The sequence below is a fragment of the Pipistrellus kuhlii genome, unplaced genomic scaffold (genome assembly GCF_014108245.1).
Source record: "Pipistrellus kuhlii isolate mPipKuh1 unplaced genomic scaffold, mPipKuh1.p scaffold_m20_p_8, whole genome shotgun sequence".
Classification (NCBI taxonomy): domain Eukaryota; kingdom Metazoa; phylum Chordata; class Mammalia; order Chiroptera; family Vespertilionidae; genus Pipistrellus; species Pipistrellus kuhlii.
This window is the reverse complement of record NW_023425584.1, coordinates 69471322-69496618: the sequence shown is the minus strand read 5'-3', so window position 1 is coordinate 69496618 and position 25297 is coordinate 69471322. Positions and strand designations below refer to the sequence as shown.

General features: G+C 57.2%; 2 protein-coding genes across 3 annotated transcripts; one reads left to right on the top strand and one right to left on the bottom strand.

Annotated features, from left to right (window-relative positions):
• Nucleotides 1-1163: 1163 nt before the first annotated feature.
• Nucleotides 1164-5137, bottom strand: LOC118711781 (myeloblastin-like). Its single transcript, XM_036425171.2, has 5 exons — nt 5051-5137; nt 4620-4776; nt 4034-4175; nt 2076-2306; nt 1164-1451 (listed from the first exon to the last, which is right to left on the bottom strand). The coding sequence occupies exons 1-5, from the start codon at nt 5115-5117 to the stop codon at nt 1281-1283; spliced, it is 768 nt and encodes a 255-aa protein (XP_036281064.1). The 5' UTR covers nt 5118-5137; the 3' UTR covers nt 1164-1280.
• Nucleotides 5138-19437: 14300 nt separating this feature from the next.
• Nucleotides 19438-25020, top strand: PLPPR3 (phospholipid phosphatase related 3). Of its 2 annotated transcripts, none has more exons than XM_045576820.1 (8): nt 19438-19554; nt 19868-19977; nt 22135-22320; nt 22403-22544; nt 22647-22842; nt 22938-22995; nt 23166-23339; nt 23561-25020. In XM_045576820.1, the coding sequence occupies exons 2-8, from the start codon at nt 19903-19905 to the stop codon at nt 24908-24910; spliced, it is 2181 nt and encodes a 726-aa protein (XP_045432776.1). In that variant the 5' UTR covers nt 19438-19554; nt 19868-19902; the 3' UTR covers nt 24911-25020. The 2 variants fall into 2 exon arrangements, with proteins under 2 accessions (XP_045432776.1, XP_036280963.1); XM_036425070.2 differs by having other exon boundaries at nt 19536-19554; nt 19883-19977.
• Nucleotides 25021-25297: the final 277 nt, after the last annotated feature.

Below are 25297 nucleotides of genomic sequence, written 5' to 3'. Positions count from 1 at the left end.
GCCCCTGGGAAGTGCGGGGAATCCCAGCATCCCCCTGCCGCTCACCAGGGTGCATTCCCCAGCATGCAGCTGTGTCCCCCCGTCTTACACATGTTGGCTGCTGGTGCCGCTGCTATAGCCCAGCCCTAGCCCTGACCCTAGGGTAAGGTGTGCAGAGTTGCAAAAGAGGGCAGGCCCGGCATTCTCACTCTTGCTTGGATCTGTATGCTGACACCAGGTGGTGGTAGAAGGAATCGATACGGAAGAGGTCTCTTCCAGTCCAGTCCCGTCTGTCCGTCTGTCCGGTGAGCAGGCTGGCCCTCCCTCTGAGCCTCATTCCCGTGGCTACTGGCCTACAATGAGCTCTCCCTCTTCCTGCCCCAGGACTCCTCTCTAGCCCCCCACCCGCCCCCATTCATGTCTGTGGCCCTGCGTGCTCCAGCCCCACCAGCTGCCTGAACTCTCCTCCCCCAGCCCTTGGCCGGCTCCATTCCAGCCACACGGACTCTTCCTGTTCCTCTGCCCTGATCAGCTTCCTCCCTGTTCCTGCTCAGGCACAGCTGCCTCCTCCAGGAGGCCTCCCTGACAGCCATCCTGCCGGCCCCTGGCTGAGTCAGGAGCCCACAGGCCTGGCACTCCACGCCGTTATTATTTTTTAAACACATTTTTATTGACTTCAGAGAGGAAGGGAGAGGGAGAGAGACAGAAACGTCAGTGATGAGAGAGAATCATTCACCGGCTGCCTCCTGCACTGGGGATGGAGCCTGCAACCTGGGCCTGTGTCCTGGCCAGGAATTGAACCAGGTTCTCATGGTTCATAGGTTGATGCTCACTGAGCCACGGGCTGGCCGGCTCTCGTGCTGTGACATCCTGGCTGGTCCTCCAGCAGCCCCCGAGCTGGAGACACAGCGGACACGGCGCCCCCTTCCTGAGGGTGAGGGGGGCGCTCTTGGCTCCCTTTTCCAGACAAGGAACCGGAGACACAGACACGGGCATTGACCTGCCCGGGGCCACGCGGGTGGAGCCGGATTCGAACCCACGACTATGGGCTCCGGGGGAGTGGGACTCCTGGGACCTGGGCCCTACACTGGCTTCTAGGCTTCTGCTCCAAAACCCCGTCCGAAGTCTGGGGTCTGGAGACGTGGGTGCTGGGGGCCCTTGGGAAGGACAGTCAGGAGCCGAAGGAGGGTTTCAGTGTTTTATTGACGTCACCGGGAGGCTGGGCGCCGGCTCCCTTCCCCCCATGAGGGCTTGTTCTCTGGCCTCAGCCTGTGGGGGTGGGGGGGTCTGGAGGAAGGGGCTCAGGGGCTGCCCTCACCGCCCACACTTCTCAGCACAGACTGGATCCAGTCCACATAGAGGGAGACGCGCGCGAAGAAGTCAGGGTACTGGCGGTTGGCACACTCGCGGATCAGGAAGGAGTCCACGCCCTGGAGGACGCCGTCGCAGATCAAGGGGCCGCCAGAGTCGCCCTGGGAAGGAGGGGACGCTGGTCAGTCGCCAGGATGTGGCTACGGTAGCTGGCGGCAGCCTGAGGCCATTTAGGGGTCAGATGTTTCTTCTTGCTGGTGACCACTCAATGGTGAACAGATCGTCCCGCTTCTGGCGGGACAGTCCTGATATTTAACAATTTTCTCCCACGTCCCGCGGGTTTTAAAAAAGTTCTTTCCAAAAATCGTGACTTTTTAAAAACACCTCGGGATGCGGGAAAAATTGTTAAAAATCAGGACTGTCCCGCCAAAAGCGGGACGATCTGGTCACCATTGAGCGGTCACATGAGAGAGGAGGCCGCTCAGGAGGGCGGCGGGCACTTACTGCCCTGCTGTAGACCTGGGCCCGGAGCCAGCCGGGCTGGTCCGAGAGGCGAGGCCTCCGGGTATGACAGGAGCACCCCTGGGTGCCTGTGGGCGCCGAGGCTGTGCCCATCACTGGCTGAGCCCTCGCAGGGGTGCTCCCCTCTTCCCGGCAGGAGACCGGCTGCTCAGTGAGGAGGAGGTGGGTCTGAGCGCTGCCCCCCCCGCTGCCTCCGGCGGGCAGTGCCCGGAGCCCGCCCTGCCGCCCGCAGTGGCCGGGCCCGGGCACTGGCAGGTACGTACGAAGCAGATGCCGGCTTTGCGCCGGGGCACGAAGGTGCACAGGTTCTCCTGCCGGCACAGGAAGGTGACCACGGTGACGTTCAGCTCCTGGAGGATGGGGGGCAGCGGCTCCATGGTGCCCAGGCGGCCCCAGCCCATGGCCAGGCACGGGGTGCCGTGGGGCAGCTGCTGGTCCTGCTCCGGGAGCTGGGCCACTGCGACCTGGGCGGTGAGGTTGGCCGGGCGGTCCAGCTGGGGCAGGGGGAGGGTCAGGGGCAGTGAGAGCCTGTCTCCAGGCCCCAGAGCGGCCCTTTTCACTCACACACACACACACACACACACTCACACACACACACACACACACACACACACACACTCACACACACTCACACACACACACACACTCACACACACTCACACACACACACACTCACACACACACACTCACACACACACACACACTCACACACACACACTCACACTCACACACACACTCACACTCACACACACACGTACACACTCACACACTCACACACACACTCACACACACACACACACACACACACTCACACACACACTTTCACACACACACACTCACACACACACGTACACGCACGCACTCACACACACTCACACACACACTCACACACACACACACACTCACACACACACACACGTACACTACACACACACACACTCACACACACACTCACACACACACACACTCACACACACACGTACACGCACGCACGCACACACACACTCACACACACACTCACACACACTCACACACACACACACACACACATGCACACACACTCATACACACACGCACTCACACACTCACACACACACTCACACACACACACACACTCACACACACACACATGCACACACACTCATACACACACGTACACACACACTCACACACACTCACACACACACACACTCACACACACACACATGCACACACACTCATACACACACTCACACACACACTCACACACACTCACACACACACACACACATGCACACACACTCATACACACACGCACTCACACACTCACACACACACTCACACACACACACACACTCACACACACACACATGCACACACACTCATACACACACGTACACACACACTCACACACACTCACACACACACACACACACACACACACGTACACGCACGCACGCACGCATGCACGCCCTGACAAAGTGCCTCCTCCCCTCCCACTCACGCTCAGGTTCTCCCTCAGGGGTCACCTCCTCCAGGGAGCCTGTTGGGATTGATCCTCCAACCCCCACCCCCACCCTGCCCCGGGCTGCTTTCCCTTCTCCGACTCCATGGGCCTCCCTTTGGTAGCGCCTGTCCCTGTGGCCTTCCTCCTCACAGAGCACTCAGTGAGGGCCACAGCCTCCCCCCGGAGCTGGCCTTTCAGGGAGGCGGGGAGGCAGGGGAACTGCGAGAGGGTGAACCGTAAATCAGGGGAGGGGTGGCCGTCTTTCCAGAGGGCAGTGGTCGGCAAACTCATTAGTCAACAGACCCAAATACCAACAGCGCAACAATTGAAATTTCCTTTGAGAGCCATATTTTTTAAACTTAAACTTCTAACGCCACTTCTTCAAAATAGACTATCCCAGGCCGTGGTATTTTGTGGAAGAGCCACACTCAGGAGGCCAAAGAGCCGCATGTGGCTCCCGAGCCGCAGTTTGCCGACCACGGGTGTAGGTGAGGGCAGCTCTCGCAGGGAAGGTGCGGCTGGCGCTGAGGTTGGGGGTGAGGGTGTTGGGTGGGTGGGTGCTGGCACGGGGCGTGGCCAGGTCAAAGGCAGATGGGGCTTCGAACTGCTGCCCGTGAAGAGGGTCTGAACGGCCCTCTGCTCACCAGGCTGTGTCCCAGCACCGGCAGGGGCTGGCATACAGTCGGGGCTCAATGCGTGTTTGCTGACGGTGACGAGGGGTGAGCGCCCACCCACCTGCAGGAGGAGGATGTCGTTGTGGAATCCCTCGGGGTCGTAGTTGTTGGAAAACACGCGAACGACAGAGAAACGCTGCTGGCTGGGCTCCTCGTTCCCCAGGTTGTGGGCCCCGAGCACCACCCTCACCAGGGCCGCGGGGCTGCGGGGTCAGGGTGCTTAATGTTTGCCGCCCCCACCCACCCATTCCTCACCCCATGGGCACCCTGAGCACCAGAGGCAGCTCCCTCAGTTACAGCCTCCCTCAGAGGGAGCGCCACCTCCCCCTCAGACCCGGGAGGGCCCCCTTCCCCCTCAGACCCGGGAGGGCCCCCTCCCCCCTCAGACCCGGGGCCACCTCCCCCTCAGACCCTGGAGGGCCCCCTCCCCACTCAGACCAGGCAGGGCCCCCTCCCCCACCAGACCCGGGAGGGCCCCCTCCCCCATCAGACCCGGGAGGGCCACCTCCCCCTCAGATCCAGCAAGGCCCCCTCCCCCATCAGACTCATCAGGCCACCTCCCCCATCAGACCCTGCAGGGTCCCCTCCCCCATCAGACCAGGCAGGGCCCCTCCCCCTCAGACCCGGCAGGGCCACGGGGCACTCACATGTTCTGCAGGCAGTGAGCAGCGGTCAGCACGAAGCTGGGGTGGATCAAGGTGCCCCCACAGAAGTGGGAACTCAACATCTGCAGGGACGCTATGTAGGGCCGCGAGTGGGGCTTAGCTGCCCGCCCGCCCACAATCTCTGAAGCCCATGCCGCACCTGCGAGCGAGGAGCATCAGTGGCCGTCACTCCCCCTGCCGCGCCCGTCCCACCCCCTCCCTGGGCGGGAGCCCCGGGCAGACACGGAGTCCAGGGCCCCGGAGCCCCCCCCCCCCGCCCTCGAGGCATTCATCCCGCAGCACAGGGGCCTGCCCCGCTCCTGCTCAGCCTCCCTCTGTGCAGAGAAGGTGCTGGGCCGGCCGGTGAGGGTGGATGTTCCCCAGAATCCACGAAGCCTGGGCAGATGGACGAACGGACGTGTGGCCCCACTCACCGCCCAGCAGCGTGGCCAGCAAGACAAGGGCCAGGGCAGGGTGGGAGGGCCGGGGGCTCGGGGTCATGGTCGGTCGGGGCTCCCTGGCCTCCCCAGCCCCTCTTATAGCCGAGGCCTGGGGGCCGTTGGGGTTGCCCCACAGCTGGACTGGGTGTCCTCACTTCCTCCTTTCACCGTGGGCCACAGGGAGCTGGGGGTCAAACCACACTCCAGGGGGACAGGGAGCACTGGGCTCCGGGTTCCAACTCCCCTGTGAGTAAGAGGAACTTCTCCTGCCCACCCCAGGCCTGGGCGCATGGACGCGGGCCAGCGGGCCCGGGCGCAGAGGGGCGCACTCCGCCCTCCGCGCCTCCCCACAGGCCCCTGCGGCTGGCGTGTCCCGGAGCTGTGTGAGCCCGCTCCTGGGAAGGAAACAGCGGGGGGCCACGGAGCCATGTGCCCTCCTGGGACCCAGAGGGCTCACTGTTCCCTCAAAGGCTGGTAGTTCCCCGGGGGACACAGCCTGGGGCAGTGACTGAGATTGTCAGGATGGACTGACTGGGGATGCTCCTGGTATGGAGGATGTGGGGCCAGGGACCATTCTCAACCCCCCACAACGCCTAGGGCAGCCAGCTCTCCAGGGGTGATCCGCACGTGTGCACACACACACACACACACACACACCAGTGTAAATAGTGGAGAAGTCCTAGTTAATTATTTGGGGACATTTTTAAAATATATATTTTATTGATTTTTTTACAGAGAGGAAGGGAGAGGGACAGAGAGCTAGAAACATCAATCAGCTGCCTCCTGCACACCCCCCATTGGGAATGTGCCCGCAACCAAGGCATATGCCCCTGACCGGAATCGAACCCGGGACCATTCAGACCACAGGCCGATGCTTTATCCATTGAGCCAAACCAGTCAGGGCTATTTGGGGACATTTTGATTCCACTTCCTGCTCAGAGTAGCCGCCAGAATAAATCATGACGTTCAGACGATATAAACCAGGGTGACCCCAGCATCTGCGAGCCACATCCCCCTCCCTCCCACTCAGGCTGTTTATTTACACATGGGCAGCCTCCCAGGACTCAGTGGTCAGATGGTCACGAAACGCAGAGTCTCCTGGGGTCCGCGGGGTCCCCCGACCCAGGGGTTAAAGGAACAGGGCGCTGGCCTTTGCTGCAACGTGGATGAACCCTGCAAACACGTGCTCGTGAGAGAAGCCAGACCCAAAAGGACAGATGCTGTGCGATTCCGTTTATGTGAAATGTCCAGAACACGCAGATCCAGGGGCAGGAAGTGGGCTGGCTGGTGGTTGCAGGGCTGGGGGAGGGAGACGGGGAGTGACCGCTGATGGGGAGGGGGAGTTCTTTTCGGGGCGATGGAATGTTCTGGGACTGGGTAGAGGAGGTGGTTACAGTTACACAATATTGTGGATGCATCAAATATCACTGAATTGTTAACTGGGTGAGCCGTACGGTTTATTAAAGGATATTTCAATAAAGCTTTAACAGTAACAAAATGAAACGTACACACAAACCCCGCTGTAACTCGCCCACCCCGGGGAGCCTCCCTGGAGGTCTCGGGGTGCTCCTCTCCCAGCGCTCTGCTCCGGGTGCACGCTCCCCAGGGCTGGGGGGCCAGGCAGGGAGTGTGCAGGGCGGGGGCTGCCTGGAGGTCTAGGGGATGGGGTGTGGGAAAGCTCCCAGGGGGGCTGTGGAGAGCCCGGGGGGGGGGGGGGCGCAGGGCAATAGGAATGACCCCGTGGCAGGGGGGCTGTGGCAGGCGGAGGGGAAGTGGGGCTGGGAGCTGTTGCCCCGGCCCCTGTCCATTCCAACCGTGGGTGGCACAACAGGCAACCGCCGCTGCCGGCACCCGGGCTGTTGCGTCACCTGGACCCGAGGGAAGGAGAGGGAGCAGGAGGTCCAGCCTCTCTCCTCTCCGTCCCGGCCACTCTCTCCTCTCCTCTCCTTAAAAGAGAAAAATATGGCCCTCAGCGGTTTGGCTCAGTGGATAGAGCATCGGCCTTCGGACATAAGGGTCCCAGGTTCCATTCCGGTCAGGGGCATGTACCTTGGTTGCAGGCACATATTCAGTGGGGGGTGTGCAGGAGGCAGCTGATCGATGTTTCTCTCTCATCGATGTTTCTAGCTCTCTATCCCTCTCCCTTCCTCTCTGTAAAAAATCAATAAAATATATACTTTTAAAAAGAAAAATATGCCAAAACCGGTTTGGCTCAGTGGATAGAGTGTCAGCCTGCGGACTGAAAGGTCCCGGGTTCGATTCCGGTCAAGGGCATGTACCTTGGTTGCGGGCACATCCCAAGTAGGGGGTGTGCAAGAGGCAGCTGATCGATGATTCTCTCTCACGATGTTTCTAACTCGCTATGCCTCTCTCTTCCTCTCTGTAAAAAAACCTCAATAAAATATACTTAAAAAAAGAAAAATATGATTTTCTTGAGTACATAGTGGTATGTAATAAATAATATGTTGTTAAAATTTTTATTTTAGTAAACTATATCATGTAATATGTGATTCTATGTATTGCTTTCATATAGTTGCATTTGTTATTTATTTTTATTTTTTATTTTTTAAAAATATATTTTATTTATTTTGTACAGAGAAGAAGGGAGAGAGATAGAGAGCTAGAAACTTCAATGAGAGAGAGTCATCAATCAGCTGCCTCTTGCACACCCCCTACTGGGGATATGCCCGCAACCAAGGTACATGCCCTTGACCGGAATCGAACCCGGGACCCTTCAGTCCCCAAGCCGACGCTCTATCCATTGAGCCAAACCGGTCTTGGCTGCATTTGTTATTTAATAGCTGTGTTTTAGGTCTTTCTGTGTTAGTACATTAGCCTCTGTGAGTCCAGTAGCAGTCTTTGGCCAGTGTCTCGTGTGCTCCTTGACTTGGCTGCACAACATCTTTTGGCCAAAATGAGAGGCGGGTGAGGTGCCTGTCTGAGAGGGAGGGATAAGGACAGCCCTGGTTCTCAGGGCTGTGAGTGAATTCAGCACTGCCCCAGCCCCTGCCAGCCTGGCAAAGCAGAGCTCAGGTGCAGAGAGAACAGGTGGCTTCTGTATTAGCATCCTAACGGCACAGGCTGGGGTGGGAGTGGGGGACAGGCCTGGAGATGAGAGGTCACAGTCCCCCCACCACGGGCTAAGCTCAGGGCCTCCCAGGCCAGTGTTAATCCAATGAGGGGGTTAGAACAGAATCCATCCAGTATCCAGTCTGTGTCGGTGTTGTTTTTTTAAAAATATATTTTTATTGATTTCAGAGAGGAAGGGAGAGGGAGAGAGAGATAGAAACATCAATGATGAGAGAGAATCGCTGATAGGCTGCCTCCCGCATGCCCCCCACCGGGGATCCAGCCCACAACCCAGACATGCGCTCCTGGCAGGAATCGAACCCAGGACCCTTCAGTCCACAGGCCGACGCTCCATTCACTGAGCCAAGCCACTAGGGCCCGTACCCGGTCTTGGGAGAATGGCACTCCGGTGAAGAAGTGAGGGCCCTGCCACAGGGGCTCCATCGAGGAAGCTATGCCGCACGCCAGACCATTACAGATGGGGGCACCCGTCACCAGCCCATCACCCTGGACAGGTGGCAGGCCAGCCAGGGGGCCCCAGGCCTACTCGCCCACTGTCCTCCCACCACAGAGCCTCTGAGCTGGTAGCTCCCCCCACAACTTGAGCCCTTCTCCTGCGACCCCCAAACCTGTCCCAACCCCACCTGTTCTCATGCTGCTCAAATGCTCAATGGTTAGCCACCCAGTTCTAATTCCGTCCTCAGCATCATACTGTCCTGGACTTGCTCTCTCCCACACGGGAAACTCATCATCTCTAAGACCTCTCCTCCCACTAGGCTGCACCTGGCCTGTACCTGGCAGATGCCACCCAGCAGGTAAAATGCCAGTGCACACGTTGTTGGGGTGACACTAGTCCAAGGGGTCATGGTGGCATTGGGAACCCTTGGGAAACTGGAGATATGACCCCCTATGCCAGTGGTTGGCAAACCGTGGCTCGCGAGCCACATGCGGCTCTTTGGCCCCTTGGGTGTGGCTCTTCCTCAAAATACCACGGCCTGGGTGAGTCCATTTTGAAGTGGCGTTAGAAGAAGTTTAAGTTTAAAAAATGTGGCTCTCAAAAGAAAGTTCAATCGTTGCGCTGTTGGTATTTGGCTCGGTTGACTAATGAGTTTGCCGACCACTGCCCTATGCCGTTGGCTCCCCCAGCCTACCACCCGGAAGCTGGTGTTGGCTTCCACCGCGGCACTCTGCCAGGGCAGTGGTCCCAGCGCCACGCTGCTGGTAAGGTTGGCCTCACCCTCCAGCTGGGGAGGGAAACCAAGTCAGAAGGGACTGGACCCTCATGGGGCCCCGTTGGGAGCCAGAGTGGCAGCGAAATAAATTCTGGTCTGTAAAGTGGTTTGGGTTCAAGTCCCAGCTTGAGCAGTAACCTGGCCCGGTCCCTTTACCTCTCTGGGCCTCTGGTCGCTGCACCATAGAGAAAGAATAATCAGCCCTAGCCCTAGCCAGTTTTATTTATTATTAAATAAAAATATAATAATAATAATAATAATAATAATAATAATAATAATAATAATAAAAGAATAATCAGCCCTAGCTGGTTTGGCTCAGTGGATAGAGTGTCAGCCTTCAGACTGGAGGTCCTGGGTTTGATTTCAGTTAAGGGCACATGACAGGGTTGCAGGCTCATCCTCAGTAGGGGGTGTGCAGGAGGCAGCTGATCAATGATCCTCTCTCATCATTAATGTTTCTCTCTCTCTCTCTCTTATCTCACTCTCTCTCTCTCCCCTCCTTTCCTCTCTGAAATCAATAAAAATATATTTTTGAAAATGTGGGCATGTCTGGCCGAGACCGGTTTGGCTCAATGGATAGAGCGTCGGCTTGGGGACTGAAAGGACCCGGGTTCGATTCCGGTCAAGGGCATGTACCTTGGTTGCGGGCATATCCCCAGTAGGGGGTGTGCAAGAGGCAGCTGATCGATGACTCTCATCGATGTTTCTAACTCTCTATCTCTCTCCCTTCCTCTCTGTACAAAATCAATAAAATATATTAAAAAAAAAAAAAGAAAAAAAAAGAAAGAAAAATAGCTGTTAATTAAAAAAAAAAAAAATGTGGGCATGTCTGAAAATAAAAGATCATGATATCCAGTGTTGGTAACACTATGGAGAAAGGGGCAGTTTTTATTTAATTCTGCTGGTGGAGAGGGTAACTATTGGTCTACCTGGGAGAAGCTTTTGCAGGACACAGATACAAAGAAGCTCAGTGTAATTCTATCTGGAAACAACTAAGTGTCCACCAACGAGGCTAAACAAGTGGTTGTGGGATGTCTGTGCGCTTTGCTACATGAGGTGATCGAAACGCAGGCTCTCTCCCTGAGCCCTCAGCCTCTGCCCTTTCCCCACCGCAGCCCCAGCAGGCCATCGGGTTCTCCTGAGGATCCAGCCATCCTTGCTGACGCCCCTGATGGAGAATGTCTGCCGGGCACTCTCTCAGCCTCAGGTCACGGGCCCCAGCACCAATTCCGGGGCTCCTGGGAGTGGGTGGAACGCAGGAGGGGAAGACACCGGCTGGGGCAGCCCTGGGGGTTTGTGGAAAAGCCCCAACTCAACCTCCACTTCCACCCTGGGATCTGGGCCTGGCCTGAGAGCAAGCTTGCAAAGAAGGTGGGGAATTACCGGCCCCGGACCCAGCAGCCAGGATGGCCAGGCCTCCTTCCTTCACAACTGTGTTCCCCTCCGCTCAGAGTCTCCTGAGCCTCTCTGGGACCCCCCATTTCCCTCTCCAATCCCCTAACCGTCCCTGGGCCTCTCCTCTCATCTACCAGGCAACCCCCTATGAATCCTGAGGTACCTCCCTCCCTGAGAACCCTTCCCACTCTGAGCCCCCCACGCCTGCGGCACCATCTGCACCCCGTAGCCGCTCATCACTGACTCCGGAAGCAGCTGGCTGCTGTCCACACAAAGCGTGTGGTCCAGGGCACCTTGCAGAGGCGCCAATTCTGCTGCAGAAGGGAGGCCAGGAGCAGGCGCTCCAGTGCCTTAGCCTTCCTGTCCCCCCACCCCGAGGATGTCCACAAGGGGGAGCTGAACCACGGGTGGGGCATTGTGCAGCTCCTCGTCTCATCCCTGTCCCTGGAGAGACACCCGCCCCCCCCCCCCCCCCCCCTTTCCCTAAAAAGACAGGTGGCCTCAGGCCCGCTGTCCCCTTCCAGGACTGTTCAGGGCCCCAGCAGTCCCCTGGGTGTGACCTGAGCCAAGTAATTTCCCCTCCCTGAGCCCTAAGGCAGGGGAACAAGGAACGGCTGCTGCTCCCTCCCCTCGGGGCCCCTCCCTCGGCACCCGGACCCCCGGCAGAGGTGGGCACGGATGGGCACGCCGCCTGGCATGGGAGTCTGCATACTGGCGTGGCAGGGCAGCCGGGGTGGCTGGGGATGGACCCCCCTCAGACCTGGGCAGTACCCCAGCACGGGGTCAGCCTCTCCGGGTGAAAAACAAGACGTTGCCCAAGGCCTCCGCTGCCAGCTGCTCCTGGAAACTGCCTAGCCCCTGCCAACTTGTTAGATAGGACAAGGGTCTCAAGGTCTGAGCCATTCTTATCAAATATCGTTCTTACTAAGTGTTAGAATGCAGCACAGTATTTTGCAAATCAACTGTAAACAGAAACATGACAGGAACCCAACCCCATGAGTGTAGCCAACAGCAAAATAGAAAACATGTGATGGACCAAGTGGTGCATATAAGCACTGGCTAAGCCGCCCTTTGGGGAGGCAGAGCTTTAGATATGAATCTTCTGTCTCCTTTACTTGCTGCAAGTAAATAAAACTACTTTGTGATAGCCAACTCTTTTTAAAAAAAATATTTTATTGATTTTTTACAGAGAGGAAGAGAGGAATAGAGAGTTAGAAACATCGATGAGAGAGAATCATCGATCAGCTGCCTCTTGCACACCCCCTACTGGGGATAAGCCTGCAACCAATGCCCTTGACCGTAATCGAACCCGGGACCTTTCAGTCCACAGACCAATGCTCTACTACTGAGCCAAACCGGTTTCGGCCCAACTCTTGATATATATATATATATATATATATATATATATATATATATATATATCTGTAGCCCTGAGCAGGAATCCGTGTGCCAGTAGCTCTGCAGGGCCTGGCCGCTCAGTGCCCGCTGCCAGAGGCTCTCCGAGGCCCAGAGGCCCATCTGCGGCCAGGTGTGGAACACTTGCCTCGTCACCAGGGTGACAAAGCAAGCATTCTGCCAGGCCGTTCATGCTACCTGCTCTCAGTGGTTGCTCCCCAAGGACTGGGGGACTCTGGCGGAGATGAGAGGACTGGGTGTGGCCATCTTATGGCTATGGGCACCACCATATTTGTGACTGAGTGACATTTAATTTGCATATCACCCTTTTATTAGATAGGAGATATATATATATATATATATATATAATTGATTAACTGCTTTCTGCATGCCCTATACTGGGGATCAAGCCAGCAACGCAGGCATGTACCCTGACCAGGAATTGAACCCGCGACCTCTTGGTTCCTGAGTTGATGCTCAACTGCTGAGCCACCCAGCCAGGCCAAGTCTCATTTTTTTAATAGAGCACCCCGAGTGGCAAGCCCCTTGAGTTCGGTGCCAAACTGGCAACTCCAGATGGGACCCTTCTAAAAGGATTTCCCCTTGGCCTTGTGTGGACACTCGGCCGAGTGGTCAGCAGCAGCAGTTCGCACCCAGGACTAATTTGCCTGCATCTCCCCTGGACGAAGCACCTGTTCCAGTGGATACTCCCACTTGGTGCCCACAGCACCGGCCGCCTGGTCTGCCTGGTGGCAAAGCCGAAAGGACACCTGGATCTGTGTCATTCAGCTCCTGTGGTCTCTAGAATTGGTGTTTCTATTCCTGTTTTGGGTATCGGTTTTCGGAAAGGTAGTTTTGGTTGGTAAGTGCTTGGTTTCTGGTTGCTTAGGCAGGAACTTATCTCTGGGACCCCAGATTCAAGGCCTGACCGGGGGCTAACGCTGGAGGGCTGAGGAACGCTGTGAGGCACATCCCTGGGTGGCAATCTCTGGTTTGGTGGTCTGGCCATTTGTCCTGCAAGAGTGAGAGTTTGTTCTTCGTGTGCACATTGGTGTTTGCCTTGTTCGCCTTCTATGTAAATGTCTCGGCTGTGGGAAACTCAAATTTGATCCCTCAATGCAGCCTCTTGGGGTGCATTCTTCAGAATTGGATAAAAAGAGCTTGGTTTAGCCCTGACTGGTTTGGCTCAGTGGATAGAGTATCGGCCTGCAGACCGAGAGGTCCCAGGTTTGATTCCGGTCAGGGGCATGTGCCTTGGTTGTGGGCACATCCCCAGGGAGAGGGGTGCAGGAGGCGGCTCATCGATATTTCTCTCTTTGGTGTTTCTGGCTCTCTGTTCCTCTCCCTTCCTCTCTGTAAAAAATCAATAAAATACATTTTTAAAAAAAAATTTTAAAGAGTTGATTTGAGCCTTACTGTCGACATATGCTGGGAAGCAGAACCTCAACGGATTGAGATAATGCTCCCAATAAAATACATTTTAAAAATATATATATTTTATTGATTTTTTTTTTTTTTTTTTTTTTTTTTACAGAGAGGAAGAGAGAGAGGGAAGGAGAGTTAGAAACATCAATGAGAGAGACACATCGATCAGCTGCCTCCTGCACACTCCCCACTAGGAATGTGCCCGCAACCAAGGCACATGCCCGCAACCAAGGCACATGCCCTTGACCGGAATCAAACCCGGGACCCTTCAGTCCGCAGGCCGACGCTCTATCCACTGAGCCAAACCGATTTTGGCAATAAAATACTTTTTTTTCTTTTTTTTAAAGAGCTTGGTTGATTTGACTTAAATAAATTAAGCGCTTAAAATCCATGAAGAAATATAACACATGGACTAAGGGAGGGAAACTGCCCGTCCTGTTTAAGGCAGCCTTGCTCAAAGCCGGGGTTCTACTTTGGACTTAGGAGGCATGGTTTTCTAAGTGCAGTTTTTCTGTAAGGAGCGCACTTTCTGGAGCCGCTGCAGCCGGGGGGAGCTGGTGGGAAATGGGGATGGCGCCCCGCAGCTCCCTGAACAGCCTCCAGGTTCCCTCAGACCAGGCCACACCTCCTTCTCCGAGGAGGGCAAGCAAGTGAGCTCCTGGCTCTGATCTGGGACAAGCAAAGCTTTGGCTGTGGGACTCAGGGGCCAGTCTATGGCTCATGATGTAAAGAGATATGCTTGGGGTTATATGGGAAGAATCACTGGTTTTATATATGAGCTGTTTGAATAAGACTCCCAATTTATGTATCTGTCTGCCTCTCTCCCCCACTTCATCTGCGAAATCAATTAAGAAAAAAGAAAAAAGGATATCTGAAGGATAAGGGGAAAAATTACATGCCACATCTCTTCAAGAGTCTCATTGATATAAAGAGATGTTCGTCCGGCCGGTGTGGCTCGGTGGATTTGGCACCGTCCCAAGCACCAGGAGGTCACAGTACAATTCCCGGTCAGCACATACCCAGGTTGTGGTTTGATCCCTAGTTGGGGTGCGTACGGGAGGCAGCCAATCAACGTTTCTCTTTCACATTGAAGTTTCTCTTTCTCTCCCTTACTCCCTAAAAAATCAGTAAAAACATATTAAAAAAAAAGAAAAGGAATTGACATTAAAAAAGCTGCTTGAATCAGCTTTAATGGACTTGCAATATGAAGCGAGTAGAATCAACCACATGTATTTTGAGTCACAGAAACCAAAAGGGTGGGCTCGCTAGCCACATGGTGAGGGAGGACGGTGCAAATGACACAAGAAAATGAATTCTTTCAGGAAGACTTCAGAATGGTCTTAAGAAGCCAGCTCTTAACCAGGCGTCCTGGGCCTGTCCTGCCTCTCACAGTCCCATTTGTGGAGAATATTGGGGGGGGGGGGGCTTCTCAGTTCATCTTCTCTAACAGCCCAGACGCCGGAGGACTGCGAGGGGCCGGGATCGGTAACTGCGGTGGAGACTCCGCTGATGTGGGCGTCTGCGGCCAGAGAGGAGGGGAGGGCGGCCGGTGCTCCTGGGAGCAGCTCCTCATGGCATTGCCGACTCCCTTTACTCCCCCCCCCTCCTTTCATTACAACCTGCCTTCACTCTAGTCTTGAGCTCCTAATGTTTCCAAACGGGGGACAGGGGGTGGAGGAGCCACAGTCCGTAAGAGCTGGAAATTGTGGGTTCTATAGACCTCGGGTGGTCTGCTCAAATCGAGGCTCATCCCAGTGCCTGCAGGGCAGCAGGTTTGGGTGACAAAGAGGCAGCGAGTGACTGGTGCTTTCTCCCTGTGTCCTCTTTTTCAGACGGGCTTTAAGTCTCTGAATTGCAGCTGTGTGGCTGGCTAACTAGGGGATGGTCTCCAACAGGACGGCTGGTTATGGAGGGCCTTGTGCTGTGTGGGCGTGTTTGACCTTACACACACAGACACACGCGCGTGCGCACACACACACACACACACACAGTGTGTGGTCCCCGGAGTGCCTCCTGCCACCATGGGGTGTGGGCGGGGGCTTTCCCTGGCGCACTGTCTGCTGCACAGCTGGTTCAGAAAGCTGTGCCAGGACTTCCTCCCAAACCGTCTCCCCTCCCCAGGCCCAGGTGCCTCATGGGATGCAGCTCTCCCCTCAGCCATGTAGAAGCATCTCTGTGCTTGAAAAACCACGGGACACCCACTGGGCATGGTGTACAGCGGTCATACCCAGTGTCCGTACCCCCTCTGGGACACCTGTGCTTCATCCCGCCCGGATCCTACCCTCCCCCAGCGTCTTGGGTAGACGACATGGCGTGCGGACATCTCACTGAGGGCAGCTGTCCCTCTGCTCTCTCTGGCGCGTTAGATCCCCCCGGAGTGTGAGTTTGTGAGTGACTTTTGTCAGTGATTTTTAAGCTCTGTGGGTCTCAGCTGCCCCATTCGTCAATAAGGGCCCAGGCCTCAGTCCGTCCCCACCCTACAGGGCTGTGTGTGGTGAGGAGGAAGGGACTACACACAGGTAAGAGCTGCCTAATTGTAAGTCAAAAAATTCACTGGGAGCCCTTGATTTTTCCCTCTTCCTTCTGCCTCACCTCTGATGGCTCCTATCTCCTGTTAGAGCCGTGCTGCCTCCATCCACTCCTCTTCTCGGGAATCTCAAAACCGAGGGGACCCCGTGACTTTCTTAAGTTGGGCAGCCAGATCATCTCCCTCCTCTGGCTCAAAGACACACTGGGTCCGTGTTCAGCAGAAAAGTTACAGAAGAATGACCCTTGTCCCCATTCCCTCGAAAATGAGAAGTAAAAAAACCCCTGGGGGAACTGTTGGATAGGACAAGGGTCTCAAGGTCTGAGCCATTCTTATTAAACGCCGTTCTTGGTAAATGTTAAAATATATAGCACAGTACTTTGTAGACCAGCTGTAAACAGGATAAACTTACAGGAACCCAACCCATAAGTGTAGCCAACTGCACAGAAGAAATCAGCATGTGACGGACCAAACAGTGTATCTAAGCAATGGAAGCCTCCTTTGGGGAGGCAGGGCTTTGGACAGGAATCCCCCGCTCCTTTTCTTGCTGTAAGTAAATAAAACTACCATGTGCCAACCATGTCTCATTTTTTAATAGAGCACCCCAAGTGGTGAGCCCCTTGAGCTCTGCAGTAAACTGCCTGCCCCGTGCCTCAGTTTCCCTAAGGGTACAATGGGGGTATGAACAGCCCACCCTTTCAGTATAGCTATGGTATCGAGTTAATGCGAGCATGAGTCTCTGGGCAGCACCTGGCATGGTCACCCCTCTTGCCTGCTCTGACCTCTCGGCGGCTCTCTGATGCCCCAGACTCCAGGGCAGGCCCTCAGCTGGACAATGTGCCACCGCAATCTGGTCTTGCCCCATCTCCACCACCAGGAATGGATGGCAAGAAGGACATGTTCCTCCCTCTCCCCAGATCCTGATAATCCCCTACTGGTCGGCAAACTCATTAGTCAACAGAACCAAATATCAACAGTACGACTGAAATTTCTTTGGAGAGCCAAATTTTTTCAACTTAAACTTCTTCTAACGCCACTTCTTCAAAATAGATTCGCCCAGACTGTGGTATTTTGTGGAAGAGCCACACTCAAGGGGCCAAAGAGCTGCATGTTTGCTGACCACGGCCCTAGACTATCAAGCAGTCAAGAAGTTTCTCCAGCCCTAGCTGGTTTGGCTCAGTGGATAGAGCGTCAGACTGTGGGCTGAAGGGTCCCAGGTTCAATTCTAGTCAAGTGTACATGTCTGGATTATGGGCTTGATCCCCAGTTGGGGGCATGCAGGGGGCAGCCAGTCAGTGATTCTCCCTCATCATTGATGTTTCTGTCTTACTCTCCCTTTCTCTCTCCCTTCCTCTCTGAAATCAATAAAAAAATATATATTTTAAAAAACGTTTCTCGCCAAAGTTGGTTTGGCTCAGTGGATGGAACGTCAGCCTGCATACTGAAGGGTCCCAGGTTCGATTCCGGTTGGGGGCATGTGCCTTGGTTGCGGGCACATCCCTGTGGGGGTTGTGCAGGAGGCAGCTGATCGATGATACTCTCTCATCAATGTTTCTGACTCTCTATCCCTCTCTCTTTCTCTCTGTAAAAAATAACATATATTTAAAAAAAACACACAAAAAAAAACCAACACGTTTCTCCAGGACCCCTCTTCATGCTCCTGCCCCCAGGAGTCACCCAGGAGCGACTGCCACATCTTCCCCTCCTCCTCCTGCCTCCCAAAGGCTGGTGGGCTGGAGTCACCTTCCAACACCCACAATCTGGTCTTGCCCCATCTCCACCACCAGGAATGGATGGTAAGAAGGACATGCCACTCAGTCCATGGCAGCCCAGCCCCTCCCAGCCGGGAACACTGGGGCCTGTCCCCACCGGCCTGGTCCGCCCAGCTTCTCGGACAGCCTGGGCGGAGTGTGGGCGGCTGCCCAGGGGTAGAAACCAGTGGTGAGCTCAACAATGCAGCCCTCGTGCCCCCGACACGTAAGGACGGAGTTGACTGTCCAGGTCTGTCCCAGTTCCCAGGGGCCCCCAGGGACTGTTAGGGCCATGTATACAGTAGTTGCTCAAGAGATGGTGAATCTATGAACTGAATAATATCCTGCCGTTTGGGGGCCTGGTGACTGTTGTCAGTGATTTTTAAGCTCTGTGGGTCTCAGCTGCCCCATTCGTCAATAAGGGCTCAGGGCTCGACCGTCCCCACCCTACAGGGCTGTGTGTGGTGAGGAGGAAGGGACTACACACAGGTAAGAGCTGCCTAATTGTAAGTCAAAAAATTCACTGGGAGCCCTGGCCCGTTTGACTCAGTGGATATAGTGTTGGCCTGCAGACCGAAGGGTCCCGGGTTTGATTCCGGTTAAGGGCTCATGCCTCGGTTGCAGGCTCCTCCCTGGCCTGGGCAATAGGCAACCATTCGCTGTGTTTCTCTTACATCGATGTTTCTCTCTGTCTTTCCCGCTCTCTAAAAATCATTGGGTGAAGATATATATATATATGTAGTCAATGGAGCCATATTAAAAATTCATCGTGAGCCGAAGCCGGTTTGGCTCAGTGGATAGAGCGTCGGCCTGCGGACTGAAAGGTCCCAGGTTCAATTCCGGTCAAGGGCATGTACCTTGGTTGCGGGCGCATCCCCGGTGGGAGGTGTGCAGGAGGCAGCTGGTCGATGTTTCTCTCTCATCGATGTTTCTGGCTCTCTATCCCTCTCTCCCTTACTCTCTGTACAAAATCAATAAAATATATTTTTAAGAAAAAATCACCGCGAGCGCGGTGCCTGGCTGGGGCCTGGACTCTGGCGGCTGGTCTGCAGGTCGGAGGGTGGACCGGGCGGGCGCGGGGCGAGGCTGGGTTGGGGGAGGGCGAGCCCCCGCCCAGCTCCTTTGTCTGCGGAGGCTCCGCGGCAGGTCTCTCGCCATGGAAACGCGTGCGGGCGGGCGGTGGGCGCGGGCAGAGGAGGAGGAGGAGGAGGAGGAGGAGGAGGAGGAGGAGGAGGAGGGGTGCTGAGATGAGGGTTGGGGTGTGAGACCCGGAGAGACCCAGGAGCTCAGACCCGCGCCCCGCGCCCCGGAAAGGGGGGGCTCCGAGGCCTGCTCCGCGGGGAAGGAGACCGCAGCTCCCAGCCGAGCTCCCTCCTCCCGGACCCGGACCCCTGAGGCCGGAGGCGGAGGCGGCGCCGGGAGGGAGGCGGGCGCACACCGGGCGCAGACAAAGAGCCCCCGCCCCTCGCGCCGCCGCATCTGGGCCTGCGGGTGCGGGGTCTCCGGGCCGGGCGGCCCCCTCCGCCTCCCCTCCCCTCCCTCCCTCCCTCCCTCCTGCGCTCTCCCCTCCGCCTCCCCTCCCCTCCCCTCCCTCCCTCCTCCGCTCTCCCCTCCGCCGCCCGCGCCGGGAGCGGCTGCGCTTTGTGCTCGGTGCCTGGAGGGGCCGCCGCGCCGCCGGCTCCGCCCTCCGAGCAGCCGCGCCAGGTGAGGGGCCCCCGGCCGCGGCGGGGACCCTCCGTCCTCCCGGAGACCCCCGCCCTGACGCGGGGACCGCCCCGGACTCAACCCCCCTCGAAGCCAGGCCGGCCCCGCCCTCTCCGCCGGCCCCCGTCCGGAGCGTGGGGGTGCCCGCGGCCGATTGTTCGGGAGGGACTCAGTGCGCGGGGCGGGCCGCGGGGACCCCCTCTCCCTCCCCTGGCCTCAGTGTCCCTGGGCGGTTCCCTCGCATCCTGGCCCGCCCCTCCCCCGCCATCGCCGGGTCCCGGGTCCCCGGACTCAGGCTGCGCCTCCCTCCCAGCGCATCCATCCACAGCCTGTGGCTCCCGCAGCACCATGCTCTCCGCCAAGGAGAAGAATAAAAGCCCCAAGGACAGCATGACGCTTCTGCCCTGCTTCTACTTCGTGGAGGTAGGGTGGCGGGGGGCAGGGGGGCGCGCCGGGGCGGGGGGGGGGGCATGGCAGAGGCCTCAGTCCCACCGGGACCCCCATGCTGAGGCAGGGGCGACCCTGCTCGGATCACCCTCGAGTTGGGGCACAGCTAGAGAGGGCCTGGGGGTGGGGCTGTGCCGGGGGGCAAAAGGCTGTTCTGTGCTTCCCAACCAGTCTGGCCAAATGCTGGGAAAAAGGGGGGGGGGGGACCTTCAGTCTGGGGTTCAGGCCAGGAGCTCACCTGAGGGGCTGGAACAGGTATAGGGAGGCATGAGGGCGGTGCAGCGATTTCCTCCAGGACTTGAGCTCTAAAGCCTGAGGTCTGAGCTCAAATCCCTCTTGAGCTGATACCGGGGGCTGGTACACGATAGAACAGTCCAGGCACATGATGAAGGCTTAGTGAGTGCCTGAAACGTAAAAGATAGTAGGTTCAGCCTTGACATATGCTGAGGATGGCACCGGGTGACCCTTGTCCATCCTTTGAGGTTCAGTGCTGACTTGAGTCCCCCTCGACATGCCAACAGGCACTCAATAAAGGCTCCTTGGGGAGGAGACCTCCTACAAATCCAACTTTGGCCTTTCCCGCTGAGAGCCCCCACCCTGATCCCAGCCCTGGCCACGGGCCTGGGGTGGTCTGTCCTGCCCTGTGCCTTCTCCAGGGCTAGATGGATGGCTGAGGCCCCTCTTAAGGCGTCATTCAAGGCAGGAGTTAAGATGGGAGCCTCTCGTGGCTTTATTTGTGTCTCAGTTTCCCCGTCTGTAAAATAGAGGGGGGGGGGGTTTGCCGAAACCGGTTTGGCTCAGTGGATAGAGCATCGGTCTGCAGACTGAAAGGTCCCAGGTTCGATTCCGGTCAAGGGCATGTACCTTGGTTGCGGGCACATCCCCAGTAGGGGGTGTGCAGGAGACAGCGGATCGATCTCTCTCTCTCATCGATGGTTCTATCCCTCTCCCTTTCTCTCTGTAAAAAAATCAATAAAATATGTATTTTTAAAAATAGAGGGGGTTTCCGGAGGCAGCCAGGCCCCCTTAGGTTCTTTCCTATCCTCTGGCCCCCACAGTGTCACCCCTCCGTCTCCTGTGGTGTTTGATTTTGAGACCCTCGGACCAGAATGGGATGCAGAGAACACTAGGCGGGTTTGCTTCCTCAAAAGGAGTCTGCCAGCCCAGCCTGTGTGGCTCAGTGGTTGAGTGTCCACCTATGAAGTAGGAGGTCGTGGTTCGATTCTTGGTCAGGGCATTTTGCCTGGGTTTCAGGCTCAATCCCCATTATGAGGCGGGAGCAGATCAATGATTCTCTCTCGTCATTGATGTTGCTCTCTCTCCCTCTCCCTTCCTCGCTGAAATCAATAAAAATATGTATTTTTAAAAAAGATTTTGTTAGAATCTGTGCCCAACAACTATTTGTGGCCCACGTAAATGAGTGAGTGATCTTCCTTCAGGCACCACACCTGTGATGTGAACAGCTCAGCTTTCCCAAACTCAGTCTCACTTTCTCTACCTCACGGGGGGCATGAGCATGCAGGACTGTCATGTATGCTGTTTGCCCCACTTGTGCGGGGCACAAGACAGGCTGTGTGGAGGACAGTTGCATGAATTAGTGACTCAATGGATTCAGTTGTTCATTCATCCAGCACCTGCCATGTTCTCGGGGCTGAGTGGCAGGTTGGCACTTAGGATATGAGGCCGGAGGAGATAAAGCAGTACAAGGGATAGAGAGATGGGTAGCCAGGGAGGGCTCCACCGAGGAGGGATATCGAAGGGCATCCATCCATCCTTGAGAGAAAAAGCTGAGAGGCAGGATGGCAAGGATGGCTGGAGGGAAGAAATGGATGAATGGGGTGGGTGGGTGGAAGGAAGGAAGCATGGGTGGATGAAAGGATGGATGATGGGTGGGTGGGTGAGTAGGTGGATGGATGGACGGAAAGAAGCATGAATGAATGATGGATGGGTAAATCCATGGATTGATGAATGAATTCATGGGTGCAGGAATGGCCGTGATGAATGGGTAGACTATGGCTGCTACACAGAAGGATGGGCGGGCCACTGCATGATGGGTGAACTGCAGCATGGATAAGTGGCGTGAATTGGTGGGCGGGTCAGTGGATGGTGTGACTGAATAGCCTTCTCCCGTAGCTGCCCATTGTGGCATCTTCCATTGTGTCCCTGTACTTCCTGGAGTTGACCGACCTCTTCAAGCCGGCCAAGGTGGGTTTCCAGTGCTACGACCGCACGCTCTCCATGCCCTACGTGGAGACCAACGAGGAGCTCATTCCACTGCTCATGCTGCTCAGCTTGGCTTTCGCTGCCCCTGCAGCCTCGGTGAGTCCCAGAGTCCAGGGGTCGCGGCCAGCCTGTGGGCACCCCCGGCCAGGATCCAGCTGAGCCACCCCCCTGTCGGCAGATCATGGTGGGCGAGGGCATGCTGTACTGTCTGCAGTCTCGGCTCTGGGGCCGCGGAGGTGGCCCAGGTGGGGCTGAGGGCAGCATCAATGCTGGCGGCTGCAACTTCAACTCCTTCCTCCGGCGCACGGTGCGCTTTGTGGGTAAGTCCCCGGAAAGCACCCCGACCTCCCCCATCGGTAGCCAGGAGTGGGCGGGGGCGGGTCCCGGCCCCTGGACGGCGGCCCTGACCCTCTCACCTGCAGGAGTCCATGTGTTCGGCCTGTGTGCCACGGCCTTAGTGACAGACGTCATCCAGCTGGCCACGGGCTACCATGCACCCTTCTTCCTGACCGTCTGCAAGCCCAATTACACCCTGCTGGGCACCTCCTGCGAGGCCAACCCCTACATCACGCAGGACATCTGCTCTGGCCAGGACACCCATGCCATCCTGTCCGCAAGGTGAGCGGGTCCAGCCCCTGTGCCACTCAGGAGGGAGAAACTGAGGCGCAGAGGGGTCTCAGATACAGCAGGGCTTACCCGGGTGACTCTTACAGGAAGACCTTCCCATCCCAGCACGCCACGCTGTCGGCCTTCGCTGCGGTCTACGTGTCCGTGAGTCCCCAGGCCCAGGATCTGCTCATCCTACCGCCCCTCCCCTCCCCCTGCTAGGATGGCCCACACCCACCCGGCCCTCCTTCACTCCACCCACCTCCGCCCCAGCTCCCCTGGACCCGCCCCCCCTCCGCCGCTGCCCCACGCCCTGACTGCTGCCCCGTCCCCAGATGTACTTCAACTCTGTCATCTCCGACACGACCAAGCTGCTCAAGCCCAGCCTGGTGTTCGCTTTCGCCATCGCAGCGGGTGTCTGCGGTCTCACCCAGATCACACAGTATCGAAGCCACCCCGTGGACGTGTATGCAGGCTTCCTCATCGGTGCTGGCATCGCCGCCTACTTGGTGAGAGGCTGACCAGGGAGGCCGGCAGCCACTGGGCAGGTCTGAAGGAGCAGGCTAGCCCCCACGGGGGAGGTCAGAGGAGGGGAGAAACAGGTGCCAAGGCCTAGCCCTGTTCTGAGGAGACTTTGATAAGACTTTTGCTTCCCCTCAAAACCCCCCAAGTCTTTGCCCTGTGGGGTCCCTGACCTGGCCTCACAGCCATCCTGAAATCTCACCTCCAGGCCTGCCATGCAGTCGGCAACTTCCAGGCCCCACCCACAGAGAAGCCAACGGCCCCAACACCTGCCAAAGATGCTCTTCGGGTGCTGACCCAGCGGGGCCACGACTCGGTGTACCAGCAGAACAAGTCTGTGAGCACGGATGAGCTGGGCCCTCCAGGGCGGCTGGAGAGTGTGCCTGGGCCCGTGGCCCGTGAGAAGACCTCCCTGGGCAGCCTGAAGCGGGCCAGCGTGGACGTGGACCTGCTGGCTTCACGCAGCCCCATGGGCAAGGAGAACATGGTGACTTTCAGCCACACGCTGCCCCGTGTCAGCACGCCCTCGCTTGATGACCCTGCCCGCCGCCACATGACCATCCACGTGCCACTCGACGCCTCACGCTCCAAACAGCTCATCAGCGAGTGGAAACAGAAGTCACTGGAAGGCCGTGGCCTGGGGCTGCCTGATGAGGCTGGCCTGGGGCATATGCTGGTGCCCGCAGAGCCCATGGCAGAGGAGGAAGAGGAGGAGGAGGAAGAGGAGGAGGGAGGAGAGGAGGAGGGCCCAGCTCCACCCTCCCTCTACCCCACAGTCCAGGCAAGGCCAGGCCTCGGGCCTCGGGTCATCCTCCCACCGAGGCCCGGGCCACAGCCACTGGTACACATCCCTGAGGAGGGGGCGCAGGCAGCAGCTGGCCTGTCACCCAAGGGCAGCGTGGCTGTGCGGGCCAAGTGGCTCATGATGGCTGAGAAGAGCGGGGCCCCCGTGGCCCCAGCCTCCACCCAGCCCCGCATGGCCAACCCGCCCCGACTGCTGCAGGTGATTGCCATGTCCAAGGCGCCCGGTGGACCTGGCCCCAAGGCGGCCGAGACAGCCTTGTCCTCCAGCTCCAGCTCCGACTCCTCACAGTACAGGTCGCCATCAGACCGCGACTCGGCAAGCATCGTCACCATTGATGCACACGCGCCTCACCACCCTGTGGTCCACCTGTCTGCTGGCAATGGGCCCTGGGAGTGGAAGGCTGCTGGCAGTGGGACCAAGGGGCTGGAGGGCGAGGGCACTTATGAGCTAGGAGACCTGGCTCATGGCTTCCGCGGTGGGCCCAAGCCACTGGGTGTGTCTCCTGGCTCATCTGTCAGTGATGTAGACCAGGAGGAGCCAAGGTTTGGTGCTGTGGCTACAGTCAACCTGGCCACAGGGGAGGGGCTGCCCCCACTGGGCACAGACAGTACTCTGGGGCCAGCCAGCCGGGAATCAACGCTGAGGCGCAAAGCGGTTGGCCTGGCACTGGGTGAGCGGGACCCTGCCTCTTGTGAGTCAGAGGCTGAAAGCTACTACCATAAGATGCAGGCAGCACGCAGATTCAAGGACTGAGCGCCCAGGAGTTCAGCAGGGTGGGGTGGGGGTGCAACAGCATGGGGGTACTGGGGAAAGAGGGCCAAGTGGAAGCATTTTGCAATCAGACAATAAAAATTTGAATTGAAGTCCTGGCTGCAAAGTCATCCTGATCTGAGGGTCCCCCATGTAGGCAATGTGACCAGGGCCTGCAGAGCACTGAGAACAGGGCACCAGAGCAAGGTTCTAAATATGGAAAGGCTTTAGTGTGGTTTGAGCATCTGGAGAGTTGCCCCACTTGATTCATGCTTGCTTCCCAGGAAAGGCCACCCGCACTGGCATAGGATAGGCGAGACTCCCAAGCAGGGGCCACTGGCCCATAAAATTTCCCGAAATCCTAAAGTCATGGGGGTAGGGGGAGCACAA